This window comes from Rhinolophus hipposideros (assembly GCF_964194185.1).
Source record: "Rhinolophus hipposideros genome assembly, chromosome: 16".
In the NCBI taxonomy this organism is placed as follows: Eukaryota; Metazoa; Chordata; class Mammalia; order Chiroptera; family Rhinolophidae; genus Rhinolophus; species Rhinolophus hipposideros.
In genome coordinates, this window is record NC_138062.1 from 58,880,190 (window position 1) to 58,900,648 (window position 20,459).

The 20,459-nt window shown below is 56.3% G+C and overlaps 1 protein-coding gene across 11 annotated transcripts in view; it reads right to left on the reverse strand.

Annotated features, from left to right (window-relative positions):
• Positions 1-7,905: 7,905 nt before the first annotated feature.
• NFIC (nuclear factor I C) overlaps positions 7,906-20,459 on the reverse strand; it is a 63,692-nt gene continuing 51,138 nt past the window's right edge. For 5 of the 11 annotated variants that reach the window (XM_081076485.1, XM_081076488.1, XM_081076482.1 and 2 more), the window contains exons 7-11: positions 19,512-19,637; positions 17,756-17,940; positions 17,023-17,170; positions 14,706-14,791; positions 7,906-10,510 (exon numbers count right to left, since the gene is read on the reverse strand). In XM_081076485.1, coding sequence (XP_080932611.1) covers positions 10,493-10,510; positions 14,706-14,791; positions 17,023-17,170; positions 17,756-17,940; positions 19,512-19,637 — 563 coding nt within the window. In that variant the 3' untranslated portion in view covers positions 7,906-10,492. The remainder of the gene's footprint in view (positions 10,511-14,705; positions 14,792-17,022; positions 17,171-17,755; positions 17,941-19,511; positions 19,638-20,459) is intronic. The other 6 variants (XM_081076490.1, XM_081076489.1, XM_081076483.1 and 3 more) reach the window with 3 other exon arrangements.

The window sequence follows — 20,459 nt, forward strand, 5'->3', positions numbered from 1 at the left end:
AACGCCTCGTATCTCTATCCTCTGTCTCCATCGGCACCTACCTGGGCCGATTTTCCAGCTGAAAAGACTGAGGCTTAGAAAGAGGAAAGCCACTGGCCAGGCCTCCCTGGCTGTTGTTGGCAGAGCTGGGAGGGACGTTCACTTTGCCCAAAATGTGGGAGCCTTTGCAGGCTGCGGCTATGGTCAAATTTGGAGGTTCAGGTCCTAGGATGGGGAGGGAAGTTGACGTGAAGGGTGTTCTTTCCTTAGCATGGTTCCCACCTGGGAGAACTGTGCTTCTCGGCAGAGCTGTGTGGCCGCCCCAGGAGGTGACCTGACCTCTGAGCCTTGAGCTGGCTCTTCTGCAAAGGGAAGACAAGAGTTCTAACCACTAGTGTGAGGCTTGAAGGAGGCCTCGCGGCTTAAGAGCCATTGCAAGACCTGGCACATTGTAGGTACTCAGGACATGAGTTCCCCACCTTTCCTGAGCCTCCCCCTTTCAGGGCTCTGGCTGTGGGGAGTGAGGTGGTCAGGGTAAGCTTCAGGGAGACAGGGCACTGGGATGCTTGGGACCCTGGGCCCCTCCCCAGGGAGCCTGGAACCCAGGGAAGGGAGCCCCACCCCACTCCCCACTTCCTGTGGTGGCGCCGCCACACCCTGCACTGGGGTGCATGCAGTCCACTTCCTCCCCCAGCCTGGCTGCAGCCCAGAACCCACTGGGCCGGGGGCTAGGACAGACGGACTAGGATGGACAGATTCTGGATAACCCCTGGCCGACTCTCCCTTCTGGCAGCTCTGGTCCTGTGGCCAGTTCAGGCCCATCCATGTAAGGCCTAGGGGAGGGGGCAGGGAGGCAGAAAGAGGGGGAACCCCAACCTGGTGGCCAGGCTGCTGACCCCGCTCTGCTCCCGCCTGCAGTGGCCCAGGGGCCGTTCTGGCTTTCCTCTTCCTCTTCGCCCTCACGGTGGTCTACGTATGCCATCTGGTGCAGTGAGTCTCGGGACAGGTGGGCCCCATTCTCTCTGAGCCTCTCCCTCTCCCCTCTGAGCTCTGCTCCTCTCAGAGCCCCTCTCTCCACTGGTCCCTATCCTCTGGTAAGTCCCTGTCCTCTCAGACTCCTCTGAGTAAGGGGAGAAGAGGGTAATTCATTCTTTGATTCAGCATCAACAGGGCCTCATAATCTTGCTGACTTCCCTCCTGACTACCTACTTACCAAATGAGGTGGCTTTCTCACAGAGAACCCCACGCCTACACTTGTATGTGCTTCATATGGGATCTGTAGTCTTATCACTTCCCCTTTCATTCACATCCACTTATCCATCCATTTATCCATCCACCCATCCAACCCTCTCTCCTTCCAGCCATCCATCGTCCCTCTCTTCCTCTCTCCCTCCTCCGTCCCTCCATCATCCATCCCTCTGTCTGTCCATCCACCCATCCATCCACCTTCCCACCATTTATTCACAGTCCGTCTGTTCATATGTCCACCCATCCACTCATTTACCTGTGCACCCATCTCTCTGCCCATCTACTTGCCCCCAGTTTTGAGACCTGGGAAGCCAGAGAGACCAGATGTTAAGAGCATGGTTTGGGCTCGTGTAACTCAAGCACTTCCTTCCTGTTCAAATTGGGCAAGTGTCCTCACCTGTCTGAGTTTCAGTATCCCTTTCTGGACAATGGGAACAACAAGGGTGCAGGGCTTACAGGTTCTGGAACATTCTAAGTCCTTACTAAATTGGGTTATCTGGGCCCTTCTTGTCTCCACAGTAATAAAGAGAAGGAAGAAGAGACTGTGAGAAAGGAGGAAAAGGAAGAAAAGGGTGACTGGGGGCTGGAGTGGGAGGAGAAAGAGGAGCCTCCAAACCATGCAAGAATGATGAGCTCCTCATGAAGGCTTCCCGCTCACCTCCTCCAGGCAGCACCCAGGGATGCACCAATACCTACTCTGCACCTTAGAAACAAAGATCTGGTGAAATGACTCCACCAGGGTGGAGTGTCCCTGTATGAAGAAGTCCCAGGACAAACCCCAAGTCCCTCCTAGAGGGCTGTTTGCATGTTTCCTAGGCATTACACACCCCTTCCCAAGCTTGGTCTCCATCTGGTAATTCTCAAGCTCAGCGGGCAGGCACCCCTGGATGAGGAGCTCATCACATCCCCGACACCCCCACCATCTCATATCTCTACCCAATCTGTGCTGCAACCATCTTCTTAACCCACCGCCTGATTTGTTTCCCCACCTTTCTGCTGCCCTTTGGAATTCTCCATAGAATCCAGCTCTTCTCCTGCTCTCCTACCTCCAAAATCTTTCAAGGTCCTGCTCCAATGAGTCCATAGGCCAGCCCCTTTCCTGGCCTCGGTATGTGTCTCTGCCACATGGGAGCTGGGGGAATCCCCATCACATCTTGCTCAAGCCCCCTTTTCACTGGCAAGAGGGAAGGTGGAGAGAAATCGTGCAAATAGTTCTGCCAGTCTGCAGGACCCGGGGCAGAGCCAACACCCCTCGTGCAAGCTCCCTTTTGCTGCTCCTGAACTTGAACTTTGAGCAGGCTCAGCACCAGGCTGTTCCCTGGGAGATGAGGGCCCCTCCCACTATATGCGGAGTTTCAGGGCCCTGTCCTGGACGTTATAACCCCCAGGAGCTGGATGTGGGGTACACAGCATCATCACCCCACTCTTCCTGTCCTGCATTCCTGGTGGTGGCTCCGCAGAGAACGAGTTGGAATCCCAACTTTCTTGCTGTGTGGCCTGGGACAAGTAACTTAACCTCTCTGTGCCTAAGCGTCTTGTTCTGTAAAAAGGGAGGAAAATAACTATTCTTTCAGAAGTCTTCATGAGGATTAAAAGCAATGACGTCTACAAAAATCCTGAGCACAGAACCAAAACGCATAAATAAATGTCAGCTTTTTGTTATGCTGAAATGAAGATTGGGCAGGGCGAATGAACCTCACCCCCTGACTAGGGAGGGAGATTCTGTAGGTTAGGGGGTTGTTTTCAGATCGCAGCTCTGGGAGTGCAGGAATTTCCTGCCTCCTCTCTTCTGTGCCCAGTCTGGGGGTTCCCGGTGGGTGGGGTGCTGGGGAGAGGAGGGAAGGGAGAAGGGGCTGTTCGGGTGGCACTTCCCCGCTAGGGGGCGTCTGGGAAATTTAGGGGGGCGTCTTTTGTGTTGTCGCAAGCAAGCCCCCTTTTATGGCATTTAGTGGAGACCCAGGGATGGCAAACAACCTGCAGTGCTGGGGCAGCACCTCAAAGCAAAGAACTGCTTCATCCTAGGGGCCAATGGCTGAAAAACACTGAGGCTTTCCTTGAGATCAAAGGCCAGATTGACTCCCCCAACCCGACTTAGCTCCGACCCCACTGAGCCCTCCCCCCAACCACACCTAAGCCCTCTAGGGCTGACCACCTGACCCCAGCCGAGCTCCTCACTCCGCAAAAGCAGCTCCTACATGTGTCCCCCATTCTGGCTACAGTGAGGGTCGGCACAGTGGGCTTGCGGGCGGAGGCGGGTGGGGGCCACCTCTCCGCGCAGAACCTGGTTTCTGGGTCCAGGTCCCCCGTCTGCCCACAAGGGGGCGCCAGAACATCGAGGCTGCGGGAAAGAGCAAGGGCCCGTCCTAGGAGTGGGAAGGGCTGGAGCCATCAGGGGCATTGCGAGGGGAGGGGGGCGGAGAGGTCCTGGACCCAGAGCTCACCCAAAGTCACCATCTAAAGCAGGTGTCTCTGGCGGCCAGTTGGCTCAGTTGGTTAGAGCGCAGTGCTCATCATAATACCGAGGTCGCGGGGTTCGATTCCCACATGGGCCAGTGGGCTGCGTCCTCCACTAGATTGAAAACGACTTGGAGCTGATGGGTTCTGGAAAAACACACTGTTCTCCAATATTCCGCAATAAAAAAATAAAATAAAGCAGGTGTCTCCCTCTCAGCCTTGCTGACATTTGGGGTTGGACATTTGTTCTCTGTGTGGGGCCGTCCTGGGCACTGTGGGGTGATGAGCATCAATGCCCCCCCCCCCACACACACACACACGCGATGCCAGTCATAAAACCACCACAGATGTCCCCAGACATTGTGGAATGTCCCCTGGGGCCATTTGAGGTAAAGGTCTCAGAACACCTGCCAGCTCAGCCAGAGTGTTGGGGTCAGCCTGTTTCCTGTGGCCACCTGCCCCTCCAGCTTCTTCCCTTCACTTTGGCACAGAACACAGAACAGCCAGCACCGAACACAAAAAGGAGGACCCAAGACAGCCAGAAAGAGTCGAAGCATAGCTTGTTTAATTTTTATACATTTTTTTTCTTTTTTTTTGCCTTTTATTGAATCTTTTATGGAACCCCCCCTTTTTCTTTTTCTTTTTTTTTTTTTTTTTGCATAGGGAAACAAACAAAATAATAACAGCCAGTCACTTTCTGTAAATGGTACTTAGGCGCGTCCATGGAAACTGAAATGACTGCGTAATATACAGGTTATGACGGGAGTATGAAGTGCGAGAGCAGGGTGGGTGAGCCGGAGAGGGAGAAGGCTGGGCCCACATCTACCCAGATGTCCCCTTACTCCATCCTGTCCCCACACGGGGAGGAGGAGGAGGAGGAGAAGAAGGACGAGGTGGGCAGCAGACCCAGCCTGAACCTTTTCCAGGCTTGGGTTCATGAGCATGGGGTGTGTGTGTCTGTGTTACCTGGTGTGTGAGGCAAGCAGAAAGCGAGAAATAGAGTAAACTATCCTGGTAATATCAGTAAAATACAAAATGAGAAAAAAACCCTCAAAATATATCTCAGAGGAAAAAGAAAATGAACAGCAACACCACCAAAAATAGGAAGGAAGAAAGGAAGGAAAGGAAGTTCAGAGGAAAATGGTTCTCTCTCCCTCCTCCGTTGTCCCCCCACACTATGTGCTCTGCCCTTTGGACATTGCTTATCTTTCCCCAATGTGGGGTCCTCGGGGGAGGGGGAGGGCAGAAATCTAGCGGCAGGGGCCAGGACCCCTGGACTTGAATGGGGCTTTGGTTTGGGGGGGGTGGTCTGGCTGGCACCCAAGATGGGAGGATCAACAGAAGTGTCAAAGCATCTTGGGAGTGGGCTTTGAGGATTCCCAACTGGAGGGGGACTGGGAAGCTCCCCTCCCTTTTCCAGTGAGTCCTCTTCTAGCCAGTGAATAGAGGGCTGTTGGGAGGGTGATAGCTTGGGGGGGTATGACTTCTTTCCCTTCCCCCAGCCCTTATTCCTGTTGGATCCCACCTCCTCTTTCCTGAGGCCTAGGGCCCCCCGGGGAGCAGGGGAGGAGAACCCCAAAACCACACCAGCAGACATGTGAGGCACTGCTTGGGAAGTCTGTTTTGGTATCACTGGCAACAAGTCCTGCTGGTATCGCTTTGGGTTTGTGTCCCTGCCTGGGGGCAGGGGGCAAGGGGCCTCGGGGCCAGCTCGGACCCCACACATTTTGAAATGTTTAGGGATGGATGGATGGGGGAGGCTGTGTCTTTTGGAGTTGGGACTCTCAGGAAGTGTCCAAAGGTGCAGAAATGGGGAGAGACAGGAGGAGCGGAGGAAGCTGGATTTGAGGATGGATCTCTGGGACCTCTCTCTCAACACCCTCCAGAAAGCAAGTAAAATCAGGGTCTCAGAGAGAGAATCCAGGCCAAAATAAAAAAAGTAGCCACTGTATAATCTGTATTACAAGAAAAAAAATTCCAAAATTATATATATATATATGTATAGTATAGCCCTACACTGGATGTCAAAGTACCATTGGAGAAGCCAGAGTGGGGAGGGGGTCCGTGTGCTGTCTCTTTGGGGGAGGGGGAGGGCTGCATGGTTGCTCCTGGCCCTGGGGTCCTAACTGGCCACTGTCCAGTCAAGTCTGCCTGCCCCTGGAACTACTGTCTCTGGGGACAGACAGAAGGTTCTGGAGCAGGGAGGGGGATGCATGGGGCTCAGGCTGGAATTGTCTACTGCTTGGGGAGCTGCCACAGCTCCCCGAGTCTCCTTTGGGGTTCTTTTTGGGTCTGATTGTCTAGCTCAGGGTGCAACTCCGAACTGGGCCAGAACTTGGATTCCAGACCTGGGCATGGGGGACCCCGGATACCCCTGTTCCCAGTCAAATAGGACTGGGGCTCTTCGCACCTCTCTCTTCACCCTGGTATCTAGCGCTCTCATCCAAGAAAGGGATGGGGGCAATCTGTATACATTTGGGAGGCCTCTCTATTCTTTTCCACAGCATGAGCTGGACCCCAGGGTCAGGCTGGAGGGCTTTGTATGGGAGGGGATGGATGATGAGTGGTGGGTGACGGCAGGCTTGGGAGGGGATGGGGTTTGAGATGTCAGTTTCATATATGTAAAAAAAAAAAATCCACAAAAAAACACAAACCCAACACCCTGTCCCCCATCCCCACCTCGGGGCACGAACCCCCACTATAGAGGTGGGTCAGGGATCTGGTTCCTGGTCTTTCTGCCTTATTCTGCCTGTCGTGAGGGGCCTGGGAATTTTGCTTAACAGGGATCCTGCTGCTTTTCTGAGAAATGGAAAGAACCCGGGGATAACACACTGGCTGGGAAGGGTGCGCCCACAGCACTACTGATGAGATCACACAGCTGGGGTGAGGGAGGGTGGCCAGGTGGGGCGCAGGTCATGGAGGGACAAGAGGGTCCCAGCAAAGCCCTTGGGGAGGGGTCCCGGTAGGGAAGCCCTCTGCCACCAGCTGCTCCCCACTTCCCTGCAGGGCAGGGAGAAGAAGAACCAGATATCAGCCACATGAAAACTGACACACATGGCCTTGGGCTCTCTGGCCAAGGGACAGTTCCTAAGGGCAGCGTCATGGCCAGCTGAGTCTCCTGGGGCTTGCTGAGGTCTCTTGGGAAGAAACTATCGGTGAGCATAAGATGGTGGATGAAAGCTGGGACTTTTGGCAAAGTCCCACCCTGCTCTGGAGACAATTCTAAAGTCTGGGGAGGGGACAGCAGGCAGGCGAATGAATGGGGACTATCCTCTGCCTGGTGCGTTCCCTCAGGAGATGCTGGGGGGTCAAGGTGGGGGCCGGAGGTGGTAGTGGCCTGAGGTTGGAGAACCCACTAGCCCTTTGTTCCTCCCCACCCAGATACCAGGATGTCTGCTATTATCTCACTTTTGGTTGAGTTGAAGGCAGAGGAAATTAGAATTAAAAAAAAAAAAAAAAGGAAAAAGAAAACCAAAAACAAGACAACAGCATGGCCAGCCACCAGGGCAGAGGCCAATGACAGGGTGCCCCCTCACTGGCCTCCCTAACCAGACCTCCAATGGCTGAGCTACACCTACAAGTTCAGACAAACAGATATTGCATATATCGAGTTTGGTTTTTTTGTTTCATACCCGATACCCTCATGGTCAGAGCTGGAAGACATAGAACTGGGTGTTGGAGGCAAGGAGAGGGCAGGCGAGAACTGCCACCCAAAGCCGGTCTCTGAGGATGGGGGACAAGTGGGTCCTTTGGCAAGAAGGAGAGGGCTGCACAGAAGAGAGTGGACATTTTTGAGGGTGGGGCTGGGGAAGCAATTTGACCCTGAGCCAGAGGGACGCCAGCTCGTATGGGGGCGTCCCCCCATACAAGATGGGGGGAGTTTGGCTGTCGGCAAGGTGGCCACCCCATGGGGGGGCCGCCCCGGGTCTTACATGCATGTGTGGCGTCTGGGGGGGGGCTGACCTGTGGCCCAGGGGCCAGGGCACACCCCTGAGGTCTGTCTGCTGCTATGGGCGGGGGCTTCGGAAATGACCCCTTGGAGCCCAGGGGTGGGGCTGGGGGCGGTGGAGCACCAGGGAGAACCCCCAATGCAGCAGAGCCATGGTGACAGAGCCCAGGGCGGGTGGGGCACGGGCAGTGGGGGCAGGTCATGGGGCAATTGCTTTGTGGATTGCTTTTTTTAGCAATGGGATTTTTGTTTAAATTTTTTTTTTTTTTTTTTTTACAAATAGAAATACATCCCTTTTCCATTTTTACTTTTTATTTCATGTCACTGTTTTGTCTTTTTAACTACACGAGCAGGGCATGCAGCTACCTTTGCGCTGATATTGTTTAAAGGTAATACTTATTTTCGGAAGGCAAGGCACATCATGTGGTAGAAAATTTCGTGCAAATTAGGAAACATGGACTTTTTTAAAGGTGTTTTTTTTTTCTTTTTTTTTTAAAGAGGAGGGGGAGTGGTGGGGACTGGGGACTGGGGACGGGAGCTAGAGCCAGGTATAATTTGCCATGCAGTGTCAGGCTCTGCGAGCTGACGGCAGGAGCCAGGTCACAGGAGTCCTCGACTAAGCACCATGCAAAGTTAGGTCGCTGGGGGCTGCCAGGAGCCCCCTCCCCTACCCCGCCTACCTGTACCCTAAGGTTCCCGGCTGAGAAGCTTCTGGATACCCCAGCTGCACAACCCACCCCTCCTGCCCTCCCAAAGAGCGGCCCATGCTTTGGTCCCCAAAGGACACCTGGTGGAGGGACCCTGGGGACAGACAGAGGACCAGCGGTTCTTGATCCCCTCTGGACAACGGGAGGGGGATCAGTGGGGAAGGGTCTTGGGTCTTTCTGTTTATGATTGAGTGGGTCTGCCAAGCCCCTTGGGCTGGTTTGGGAGGAAAGTCCGGTTTCTGGAGGTGGGGGGAGGCTGGCCAGGCCTAGGGGTACCGAGAGGGAGCGGAGGGCCAGGCTGGGAGATGAGGCGGAGGCCCTGCCCAGGGCAATGGCTTTGGCCGAGGCCCACGGTGGGGTCGTGGTAGGGGAGATATTCCCCAGCGCCAGGCATGGAGGCGGCCAGTGGGGGCTCAGATGGATGGGCCAGGAGGGGTCCCTGTGTTTGGGCTTGGTGACCCTAGAACATCTAACACCCCTTCTCAGGCCCCCCACCTAAGATGGCCATCCTGGGGTGAGGGCAGGGAAGGGGTTGGGGAGCCCGGGGAGGGGGGCACCCGGTATCCCCAGCTTAGTGTTTTTGGAGCGGCTCAACGGAAAACGCTTAGCAGATGGGAGGTCCCCTATGCAGCCGCAAGGGGCCCGAAGGTGCTGGAACCCCCCTCCCACCAGAACCCTCGACCGGATGACCCAGGATCCCGAGGACTCTACTCCTTCTGGAGGCCCAGCTGCGATGCACCTCCCTGGCTGCGCCCCACTTGGGGGGTGAGATAAAAGTGCAAACCATGGTCCCCCTTTGGGCTGAGGCACCAGGGAGGGGGTGTCGCTCCAGGATGTAAGGCACTGGCAGAGGAGGCGTGGGGCGCACACCGGCTTCCCCAGACCGTGCCCCTGTGCCCCAGCACAGCAGGGTGCATGGGAGACAGCCAGCTCTGCCCCTTGGGCCCGTGGGGGTCCCATCTCTCTAGCTCTGAGGGGAGCACAGCAATGAGGGGTCAGCGACTGGAGGCGGCCAGGCTGTGGGGGAGGGGACGGGGATGCCCACAGCCACGCGTGGCTCAGCTGGACAAGGGGGGCAGGCGGTGGGAATCAGGCACTTTAATCCACTCACTCTCACCTCCCACCTCCACTGGCTAAGTGGGGTGGGGGAGTCCTCCCCTCCTAGGGTTCGGTGGATGGACGCTCCAGACCACACCCTTTCTTGGGGAGCTCTGGGTCTCTCCGCTCCGCCTCCCCCAGCCCGGTCCTCCAAAAGTGCATTTCTTACAGTGTGTGCAACGTGGATCCCTCCCCGGGGTGTGGAGCCGGCAGGCAGGGTGCGGTGGGGGGTGGCCTCCTATGCCGCGGGGTGGGTCTGGGGGGCAATTGCATAGAGACTTCTCCTCCCAAACAGGCAGGCATGGGGCTGAAAGACAGAGTCCCGAGCCAGCCCAGCACCGCACACTTTGGGGCGTGTGGAGGTCCCACAACCGACAGCAGGACACTCCTGAGAAAGAATCTGCCACGTGTCCTTGTGCCCTGGTGATGCCTGGCATCTCCCACAACCCTCTTCTGCCCTTGTCACGTTCCTGCCCGCCCTGGCCTCCAGGGCCTGCCTACCGGCTTGGAAACACCAGCGTGGAAAACCCAGCCGACATCCAGGCCGTGGGTGACGGTGGGGATGCAGGGAGAGGTGGCCTTGCTGGGTGTCCTGTCCCATGGGGCCTGGGCGCGGGCACCAGGCTGCGCTCACCTGGTCCTGGGCGGAGGCGGGAGTGGGTGCCAGCCCTTCCAGAGCAGCAGCGAGATGAATAACTTAGGGAGACCCCTGTCGCAGCACTGTCACACCACGTAGTCACTGTAGTGCCCTTTCCCAAGGGGTGGCAGGTCCAGCCGTGGCGTCCCGAGAGTCTGAAGCATTGCCGTCTTTACCTTTTGTCTTCTTGCTTGGGTGGGTTTATTTTTATGATTTTTTTTTCTCATTTGTCTTTTTTTGGCCTTTTTTTTTTCTTTTTTTCTTCCTGTGTGTATGTGTCTGTGTGTTTTGTCTTTTCGGCTGGGAGTCGGCGGGGTGTTCTTGCTTGCTCTAACTTTCCACCGAAAACATGGGCCAGGGGCCGGCTGTGTGACCCCCCCCTCCCGGGATGAAGGAGCAAGGCGTGGGAAGAAATCTTTCTTATCCCAGATACCAGGACTGGCCGGCCCAACATGGATACACAGAGAAAGGGAGAAAGAGAGAAACGAGGGTCAGGTCTGCCACTGTCCATACCCACATCGGCCCCACCCCCCTCCCAGTTATCTGTCTCCCCCATCCCAGACCTGTCATCACCTGCTGGGTGACCCTAGGCAAGTGACTTCGCCCCTGAGCAGGGCTGCTAGATAAAACACAGGACACCCAGTGAAATCCGAATTCCCTACAAACGTTTTAGTATAAGGATATGCTGTGCAACTTTTGGGATACACTTACACTAAAAAAGACAACAAAATTAATCCTTTCTTTATCTGGAACTCAAATCTCCCTGAGCATCTTGCAGTTTTGTTTGCTGAATCTGGCGACGGGAACTCTGAGCCTCTTGGCTCTGAGCGTAAAACGGGCTGGGGGCGAATGTGGTCTCGCTCTGCCTCCAGGCACTGTGACCAGGGCTGTTTCCTTTTCTTGTTAAACAAACATTTTCCCATTTAATAATCCCCCCCAGCACCCTTGTGAAGGAGGGATCACCCTGTTTCGTGGTGGAGAAAACTGGGCTCGGAGAAGTCAAGAAATTTGCCTGAGGTCACCATCGTGGGAGAAGCAGAGCCAGAATGTGTACTCAGGCCTGAGAACCTCCGGTCCTTGCTTTTCCCCCTGCCCAGGGCTGAGCCCTTAGCCTGGCCCTCCAGGGCGTCACGACCCCCAATCTGCAGAGGGGGAGACGGAAGCTCCCACTGGGCGTTCAGGACTGCAGGGACAGCTCTGGAAGGCCTCGGTCTCCACAGGGAAGCTGCTGTAGAGACCATTCCTCTGGAAATGCATCCACCCTGCTCATCTGGGGTGGGCGTGGGGACTACGAGATGCCCCCCACCCCTGCTATAAATCAACTGTACCCCCTCCAACCAGGTGGCCCTGCAGTCGCTGGACCATCCCATAGCACTGGCGCTGTGGCTCCGAGCCCCCCACCTGCAGCCAAGTTCAAGTTCATCTTGGCCATTACCTCATGTCTGGTTTCCGTTGGCAACCAGACAGACGCTGGGCGTGGCCCTCCCTAGTGGTGGCGGGCCTCCCCTCGGCCCTTCCTCCCTCCTTCCTCCCTTCCCCGGCCTGCTGCGAGGCTCTGGACCCCGTGTTTGCTGGGGGGCACCCTCAACTCAATTATCTTCCCCCTCATCTGAGGGGGAAACTGAATCAGCGCAGTACCAGGGGTGAGTTCCGGGCTCTGGCAACCCCCTGGCCTGGATGGAGCCCCCAATGTGGCTTTGGGCACATGGTGACTTAATCCTTCTGGCCCTCAGTTTACTCATCTGCTGAACAGGCATGATGGGCTCTTGGGCAGAAAGCATCTGGTGCAGTAAAATGCTCAGCCAGGGAGATCCCATCACACATGAGAGGGGGCAGGGTGTCAGAGTCCCCGGAACCCCTCTGGGGGCCAAAGTGATGGATGGCTCAGGACTGGTGGGATTGATGGTGAAAGATGGGAAGTGGGGGGTTATGGCGTAGAAGGGTAATTGACCAGGGGACCTCAAAGGACATCAATCAGGGCGAGGGGAATACTGATATGGGGAAGGCAGGAGACGGAAGGGTGCATGGAGATGGAGAGAAGCCACTGCAGGCTGGGGGCAGAGGTGGGGGCAAGGAAAGGTAGAAGAAAGCAAACCTGCCAGGAATAATGAAGGCAGAGGCAGAAGTGCTGACTGGGTCAGAAATGAGAGGCCCGTAAGCTCTGAGGTCTGTGTGCAGGGCCTTTGAGAGGGGGGAGCTGGGTCCCACTCACGGCTTCCTCCTCCTCCCTTCTGCAGGGTGGGGGAGCTGACCCGACCCAGGGACTAGGGTGACCTTACTCCAGTGACCCGGGGTCCAGCCTACACAGTGCCGATGGGGTTCCCCCCAGACCTGCCCTCCCTGTTCACCCATATTGGGGGCTCACCTCCCCCATAACCCAGGCTCCCTTGGGAGTCTTGTTAATCTGTCACCTCCCTTCCATGCCCCTCCCAACACCAGTCCCAGAAAGTTCTTTCCCGTTCTCAGACCTGGTTGTGTCCGTCACTCTAAACCCTTCCATGGCTCCCATGGTCCCTGGCCAAAGCCTGAGTTTGAGGTTTTCCACATTCCAGCTATTTCTCCATCACCTCCAGCCTTTGTCAGTGCCAAGCCCATGCCTGGGCACCCTCATCCTTCTCTGCCTGGCCGGCCTTTGCCACTGGGATCCAACCTCCCCCAACTCAGGCAGCACCCTGGAGGCTCCCCACCTCGGAGCTTCACTAACCCTGTCCCACTCTCTCTGGGTCCCCAGCAACCCCCCGTCCAAGAGGGGCGTCGTGGAACGTGGAAGCAAAGGTGCTGTCCTTGCCTGCCTCAGTTTCCCTCCCCTTCCAAGTTATCTGCTTGGGGCTGATCAACCTTGCAGAAGTTGATAATGGAGATGAGGTAGAGGGGACTGGGGAAGGGTTAAGCAGGCAGGGCCCTCTCTGTCGTTTTTATTAGCTTTGGTTTCTGAAACAATCAGGACATTCCCAACCTCCTATGGGGAGGCATGAGGGATGGGGGCGGTGGGGGGAAGCAAACGCCTGGTTCCTTGAGCACTGGAGGGGCGGAGGCGTCCATACCTCCAGGACTTAGAAAGGGTGGCTGTGGGTGGCCCCAAACACAAAGTGGGGAGTCCTAGGGCTGCCTCAGCTTGCTGGGTGACCCTGACCAAGTGAAGTCTCTGGATTCCAGCTGGGGCTCTGAAAGGCACGATGCTTAATATTTGGGACACGGGAGGGTGTGTAGAGTGGTCTTGGTCTTTCAGTGCCCTTTCTGGATGAAACTGGTCCCCTAACACTCCAGACCTTGCAAAGGATCCGTGGGAGGTGCCCAAGGCCAGAAGAAGAGACAGAGGTTCAGAGTAGTTAAAACAGGGCTGGCTGTGAGGCCTGGGCCAGGAGGGAGGAGGATGGCCGGGTCCTCTCCCCACACTTTATATACCTTGAGCTGTAACAAGGCCAGCCTTGGAGGGTCCCCAGGAGGCCAGGCTGTTCCTTGGGCCTGGTCAGAATGGCTGATTTTGGTCTTAGCCGAGGATGGGGCATATGGATAACTCTTCACCTTCTCCCCACCCCTGCCTGTGGACTCTAATGCAAGGGACCCTCCCACAGTCCAAATATGGGTCCACATATGGCCACTGGGACCCCACAAATCCCCATGCTCTGTGGTTCTGGCGATTAGAGGCTGCTGGGAAGCCCAGCACAGGTTTTCTCTGTGCCTGGGCCTCAGCCGGCCTGTAGGGGCTGGTGCGGCCCTTGGGCTATTTTACATTCTGTAAGCCCCACCCTCCCACACACTGAGAAGTGGATACTCCAGGGACCAGCCATCACCCTCGGACACCGATTGCCAATACATTCCCGGCCTGCACAGGGCACAGATTCGGACTCTGACGCGAGGTCAGGTGTCAGCACACACAGGCAGTAGGGTGAGGCCACCTCCCACTCCACCAGGAGCTGGGAGCCAGTCTCAGTTCTGGACCCATCGGGGCTATCCTCCACTGCTGTGCAGCCTCAGGCAACTTGCTCCTCCTCTCTGAGCCTCCTGGTCTTGTCTTCAGATGGCCTTCCTCTTCCCCGCACCCCGACCCTGGTAAACACTCAGCTGCAGTAATACCAACTCTGCCTCTGCCACCTTGCCCCACCTCGCAGGCTGGAGTCTGTGGTGGGAGTATGCATGCTCTACTGGGTGACCCCCCCGCCACCTGCTGCCATAGGCTGCCTTAGGTTCCCCACCTGCCCCTGGCATTCTGGAGTCCTCTGCCACCCCTGGCCCTCCTCCCACATGGTCCCGCTGGCCAGTGGCATGGAAAGGGATGAGGGCTGGGGAGTTGAAAGCTTAAGCTGACGTGCTGTGTGATCCTGGGCAAATCCCCTTGCCTCTAAGGGACTCAGTCTCCCCATCTGTACAAATGGGCCTGGGGTGGCAATAGCCCATGAAGGTCTCCCAGTAGGAAGTTGTAGGCAGGGTTTTGGGACATGGCTATACTTGAGGCTCTGGAAGGGTATGGGAGGCTGGTCCCCCTGCCACATTTAACGGCCACCGTGCTGGGGGCTTGGCGGGGGGAGGGGGCGGCACGGGACCCAGCAGGCCGGCCTCTCCCTGTGCGCCCAGGCCAGCCCCTCTGCCCTGGACCTCCCTCCCCCCCACCAGCCGGCCTCTCGGCCCCTACCTGTGCCTGATAAATGCCCGCTGGATCCCTTGGTCCTAATCCCACAAAGGAACGGTTTGCAGGGGACGTGCCGGGCGTAGAGTAGGCTGCGGGGAGGAGAGAGACCGAGAGCCCGTTAGAGAAGGGGGCTGTGCGGGAGCACCCAGAGAGGGTGGCCGCTGCCCAGGGTCACGAAGAACCCAGCGCCCCTCCCCCCCAGGCCAATCCGGGCACCCAGAAAAACCCACAGTCACAGGCCCCTGGGGTTACAAGGGAGAGGCACCTGCTGGGAGCAAAGGCGCAGGACAAAAGATTCATAATTCAGAAACCGCCCGTCAATTATTCAGGGTGTCCCACTACCTGGCACACCCTGCGACCGCGGCCTGAATCCCATGCAGGGCGCCATCAATTATTGAGGGCGCTTTATTTATTAATTTTCCTCCTGGAGAGGCACGGGGAAGGCCGGTGCTTACATCCACACACACACACGGATATTGATTTTAGTCTCACCGATCACATTTTGTCGGCGAGTGAATTCACAGTTGGGTGCCACCGGGGCTCAGGGGCCTCAGACAGGCTGGGAATGGGATGGTGAGGGGTCCCCACAGAGTCTCAGCCAGGGTGGGGTTAAGTGGGAGGCAGTGAGAATCCGGGGCTATGGGGGGAAGCAGGCTGGACTTGCAGTTAAGAACCCGGTGCAGGGAAGGAGAGGGAACGTTTATTCTGCACCTATTAAGTATCTATTGTAGGCCAGACACTGGGCCTACTCCCATTTAACACTCAGTGGCCTCAATGAAGCCAACATAATTATCCCCATTTCACAGATGAGAAAGTAGATAGTCAGTGGTCACCAGCACCACATACTGACTGCACTCTGCACCTGACACCGCACTAAATGTTCTCCCTGATCTATTTCACCGACTTGTACCACACCTCTCTGAATCCGGTACTATGACTGTCCCATTTTTTGGCTGAGAAACTGAGGCTCAGAGAGGGGAGGACATTTGCCCAAGGTCACACAGGGAGAGCTGCAGAGGCTGGATTTGAACCCAGTGTCCAGCACTGCATTTGGTGTTCAGACACAGCCCCTCTGTAACGGAAGCTGCCCTGGGTCTTGGCAGGCAATGGATGTGGTTGGGGGAGGGGGAAGGAATGTTGGGGTCAGGGGGTGCTGCATGCAGGGAAGGGGGCCAAGGGGGCCCAGATGGTACTGCTGGCCCCTCCTGCTCAGGTAGGGTGAGGAATTTCATTTGGGGAACGAGGGAGAGAGACACTCCAAAAGGAGGTAAAGGGTAGAATGAGATGGTGGGAGAAGTCGGGGGGCTCTGAGACTGTCTGCCCAGGGCCCCTGATTGGAGAGGATAGGCCTGAGAGGAGGCTGGATGAGGCTCTGGGTGCTGAGGTAGGTGGCCCCAAGCGAAGCAGCCTGGTAAAGCACAGACGGCCCACCCAAGCCTGCTCTGGGGTCCAGGAAGAGGCTGGGTATACAGCCCCCGTGGACAGGGTGGACCCCAGTACGGGGAATCTGGGAGCAGCTTCTCAGCCTGGAGCAGCCCTGGGGCGGGGGGTGTAGGTGCAGGCTGGTGAGCTGTAATCTGGAACCACATCCAAAGGGTGGGAACTTCTAGAAGGTGAAGACACCAATCCAGGGCCTTCCCGCAGGCTACCACCTGGAACCATGACTAGAGAGTGGAAGGTTCTAGAAGGTGAGGATACCAACCGAGGGCTTTCAACCAGGGTACCTAGCCCCTGGAACCACACCCCAGAGAGTGGGAAATTCCAGAAGACCAGGTCTTCCAGGGTCAAGTAGGCAGGTGGGGAATGTCCCATCTACAGGTGTGGTTCAGCTCAGGTCACTGGCAAGAACAGGGCCTACTGTGGCCATTCCCCTGCCTTCCTCAAGAATTTAGAATTCTGGAATTTTTATGTGACATGTCCTGATTTGAACACAACAACAGATTCTCCTTTTTCACAAACAAAGGGCATCTGGGGGCTGGGTAAGGCCCTTAGCCCACCAGTTAGAGATCTTCATCTATTGCCAGCTGCTTCTTGCCCCGGAGGAGGGCTTAGGGGCGCAGAGTGGGCGATGGGGACCCCGTGCCACTTGGCCAATCAGGGTAGACTGCAGACTTGCCCCTGCCATCTCCTAAGTCTGCCCCGGCCCCACATGGGCCCAACCCTGCGGCCCCCTCCCAGGCCTCTATCTGGGGACCCACCAAACTCGCCAGTACCCACCAGGCCAGGCCTGAGCCCCCAACCCCAGCAGTCGGGGAGGGGAGTGGAGGGGGCCCCTCAGGGACGCCCGCCCTGCCACGGGCACCGCTTCCCGAGTGCTTACAGGGCGAGGTCGGCGACGTGCTTCCTCCCTCGGAGGTGGGTTTGGTGGCAGGGGGGAGCGCCAGCCGCGGCAGCCCGGGGGGCGGGGGTGCCAGCATCTGAGCAGAAAGGCAGTGACTGGACATTTTGAGCTGACCACTTCCATTTAACTGGGGGGAACAGAGAGACAGGTGGTTAAGGCGGCGGCGCCCCCTCACCTCGGGCTGCCGTCCTCGGCCTGCCTAGGGGACAAGGCTGGCGTGTCCAGACGAGTTTGGTGGGTACCGCGGGCCCCGCAGGCCTTTAGCATACTGGGACCACACTGCCTTCGTCTCCTCCTTAAGCCACTTTAGACCCACACACTTTCCTTCCACGTGATGCCTCCTCACCCTAAACAACATGGGTCCACCCCACGGGTGGTCTTCATGCTTTTCCTCATTACCAGGATCTACCATCCACCGCCGCGTCTACAGTTCCAAAATCCGCAAAGCTCTGAACACTGGTTTTTTGTGGAAGTCTGGCAAAAGCCGGCCTGAGCTGCAGCTATATGACCATGTTTGATTTCAAAGCATTTCACAAAATATATACCGTCAATTCTAACATCTGAAAAAGCCTAAATGGATTCCCGCCATGCACAAAACCCTTTAAAATAGAGGATCCACATCAGAGAGCCACCCAAGGCAGCCCAGGGCCCCAGGGAGGTCGCCTGGAGCCAAGAGTGGAGCAGAGGGGAGGTCTGCGGCCCCCAAACTCACCGGTCCAGGTTGCTGGCTGGCTGGGTCACAAGCCAGCGAGACGAGATCTTTGAGTGGGTCCTGGGGATTGAGGTGAGGTGGGTAGCGGATAGCCGTATGTGGGAAGTAGGTGGAGGCCGTCTGGGGCAGGATGGAGGTCGTGGGGAAGTGCAGGGCTGAGGATGGATGAGGGCTCCGGGCGATCCCTGCGGAGACAGGGAGGGGGCAGTCATGGGGGCTCTGGCCAGTTCCCTCTGCTCTGTGATGTTAGTGGGTCACGCCCACATCGCAGTGCATTTAATAATGACAGCTGTGGGACCTAGCAGTGCCTGCCACAGGCCAAGCCATGTTGTTATTCTCACGCCTTTCAGGCGAAAACCTTTGGGTTCTGGTGTCACCCCTGCTTTTTTTTTAAACAGAGAATGACAAGGTGGGTTTCAGAGGTTATATCCCTGCCCCAGGCCACACAGCAAGCAGGTAGCCAACCCAGGGTTCAAGCCCAGGCTGTCTGGCCCCATGGCTCGTTCTGTAAAGGGCCAAGTGGTCAGTACTTTTTGAAACTTGAGATATAATTTGCATACTATAAAATTTACCTTTTTAAAGCATATAATTTTCTTAGCACATTCAACTATCACTGTAATCTCTTTTAGAAAATTTTCATCATCCCAAAAAGAAGCCCCCCATCCCCCACCCCAGCCCCTGGCAACCGCTAACCCACGTCTTGTCTGTGCCTGTTGTGGACATTTCCCATAAGTGGAATCACACACTGTGTGGCCTTGTGTGTCCGGCTTCTCTCATGAGCACCGTGTGTTCAAGGTCCATCCACGTTGTGGCGAGTGTCAGCGCTTCCCTTTTTATGACCAAATAACATTTCACTGTGGTATTTGCTTTTTTCCTTTTGCTAAACAATTCAGTGATTTTTTTTTTTTTATCATATGCATTCTCTAATTCCAGAACATTCTCATCACCCCAAAAAGGAGCCCTGTGCCCACCTGCAGTCACTCTCCCTTTCTCTCTCTAGCCTCTGGGCAGATAGGAAATATTTTTGGCTTTTTGGGTCATATGGTCTCTGTTGCAACTACTCAACTCTGCCATCATAGCCTGAAAGCAGCCACAGACTATATGTAAATGAATGGGTGTGGCCATGGGTCAATAAAACTTTATTTATAAGAACACACACCATGGGCCGTGGTTGGCCACCCACTGGCCTAAACTACTGTGGTATGTTGATTTAGGTCCCTATATGGACCTAAATCATTATCATCGTAACAATGGCGCAACAGGCAATTGAGAGCTTGACACGACTTCTTATTCTGTCCTAATGACAGCCCTGGGAGTGGGAGCCCCCACGGACAAGTGAGCACAGAGAGGGCCAGGTGCAGAGTGACTGGCTTAGCTCACACCCTGTGGTTGCTGGAGCCTGTCTCCCTCTGCTGTGAGTGTGACGCTTCCTGTCCATGTGCCTGGGAGAATCCCTGTATCACCTGCATGGCCTGCCTCCTTCTGGGACCATCTGAAACCATTGTGTGTCTGTGGGTTGCTCAAGTGTGACATAGGGAAGCAGGTTGGGGGGTGAGCCACAGGCGTGTGCACCTCCTTCTCATGCAAAAGGGGAAATTGAGATCCAAAGAGACAAGTCAGGCCCGGGTGCTCTCCACCACGGCATTTCCAGGCTTCCTTGCCCAGCAGGGTGGCTATAGCAATGGGACTTCTTGACCACGAGGGGCCTGATCAGAGGGCCGGTCTGCCCCTCCCTGCCTGGGCCCGTGGTGCTCACCACTGTGCACAGCGATGACAGGCCGGTGGTGCTGGGTGAAGCTGGAGAGGCGCGGCGAGTCCTGGGGAGACGGGCTGTTGAAAGGTGACTTGTCCATCTCTGTTTTCTTCACCGGGGATGAGATACCTGTGTGAGAAAGGGCCTGAGGGTCACAGGGCTGTGGGTACCCCTCGCTTCCCTGCGGAGGCCCTGCCCCTTTATTCCAGCAGCCTGTGGGCAAGGCTTTTACAGATAGAGCATTTTACAGATAGAGCAAACTGAGGCTCAGAGCAGCGAAGGTAGCTGCCTGGGGTCCATGGCCTGATGCCAACATGGGCCCCTGATGTCACAACCTGGCCTCCCACGTCCTCTCCTTCCAGAGATAAGTCCCCCAGGGGATGCCAGAGCCCTGGAGAAGGCAGCAGAGTGAGCAGAGGGGAGGGGAGGTCCCCGGCGAGCTGAGAGGACACAGACAAGCCTCTGAGCAGCTGTGCTCACATTCCCTCAATCTTACTGGGGGAGGGAAGAGAACCTTCCTTTCAGGGTCATTGCGAAGATTAACTGAGATACAACATGTGAAGCTATTAGACCAGAGCGCGGAGCACACCCACTCACTGGAATTACTTGCTAATTGTCATTCTTCTGAAGACGGGGTCCTTAGTACCTCCCCTGCCCTGGCCCTGGGGAACCCTGACAGCTCAGCCCCTTGTACCTTCCTGAATGAATGAATGAATGAATGGTGTAACATAGGCACCCTGGCACTCATGGAGACCCCGGCACAGACCGAACACTGGCTCATGATACAGAAGATGTACCACACCAGTGCTAGGCACACGTTAGCCCTGAAGAAACATGAGTGTCCCTTGCCCTCCTCCCTGCACCCCCACCTTCGCCATCCTCTGGATATGAGAGCTAAGGATGGCGGTGTGCTCCCCAAAATGCAGGGTCCTGGGCCCGGTCCCATTCCTG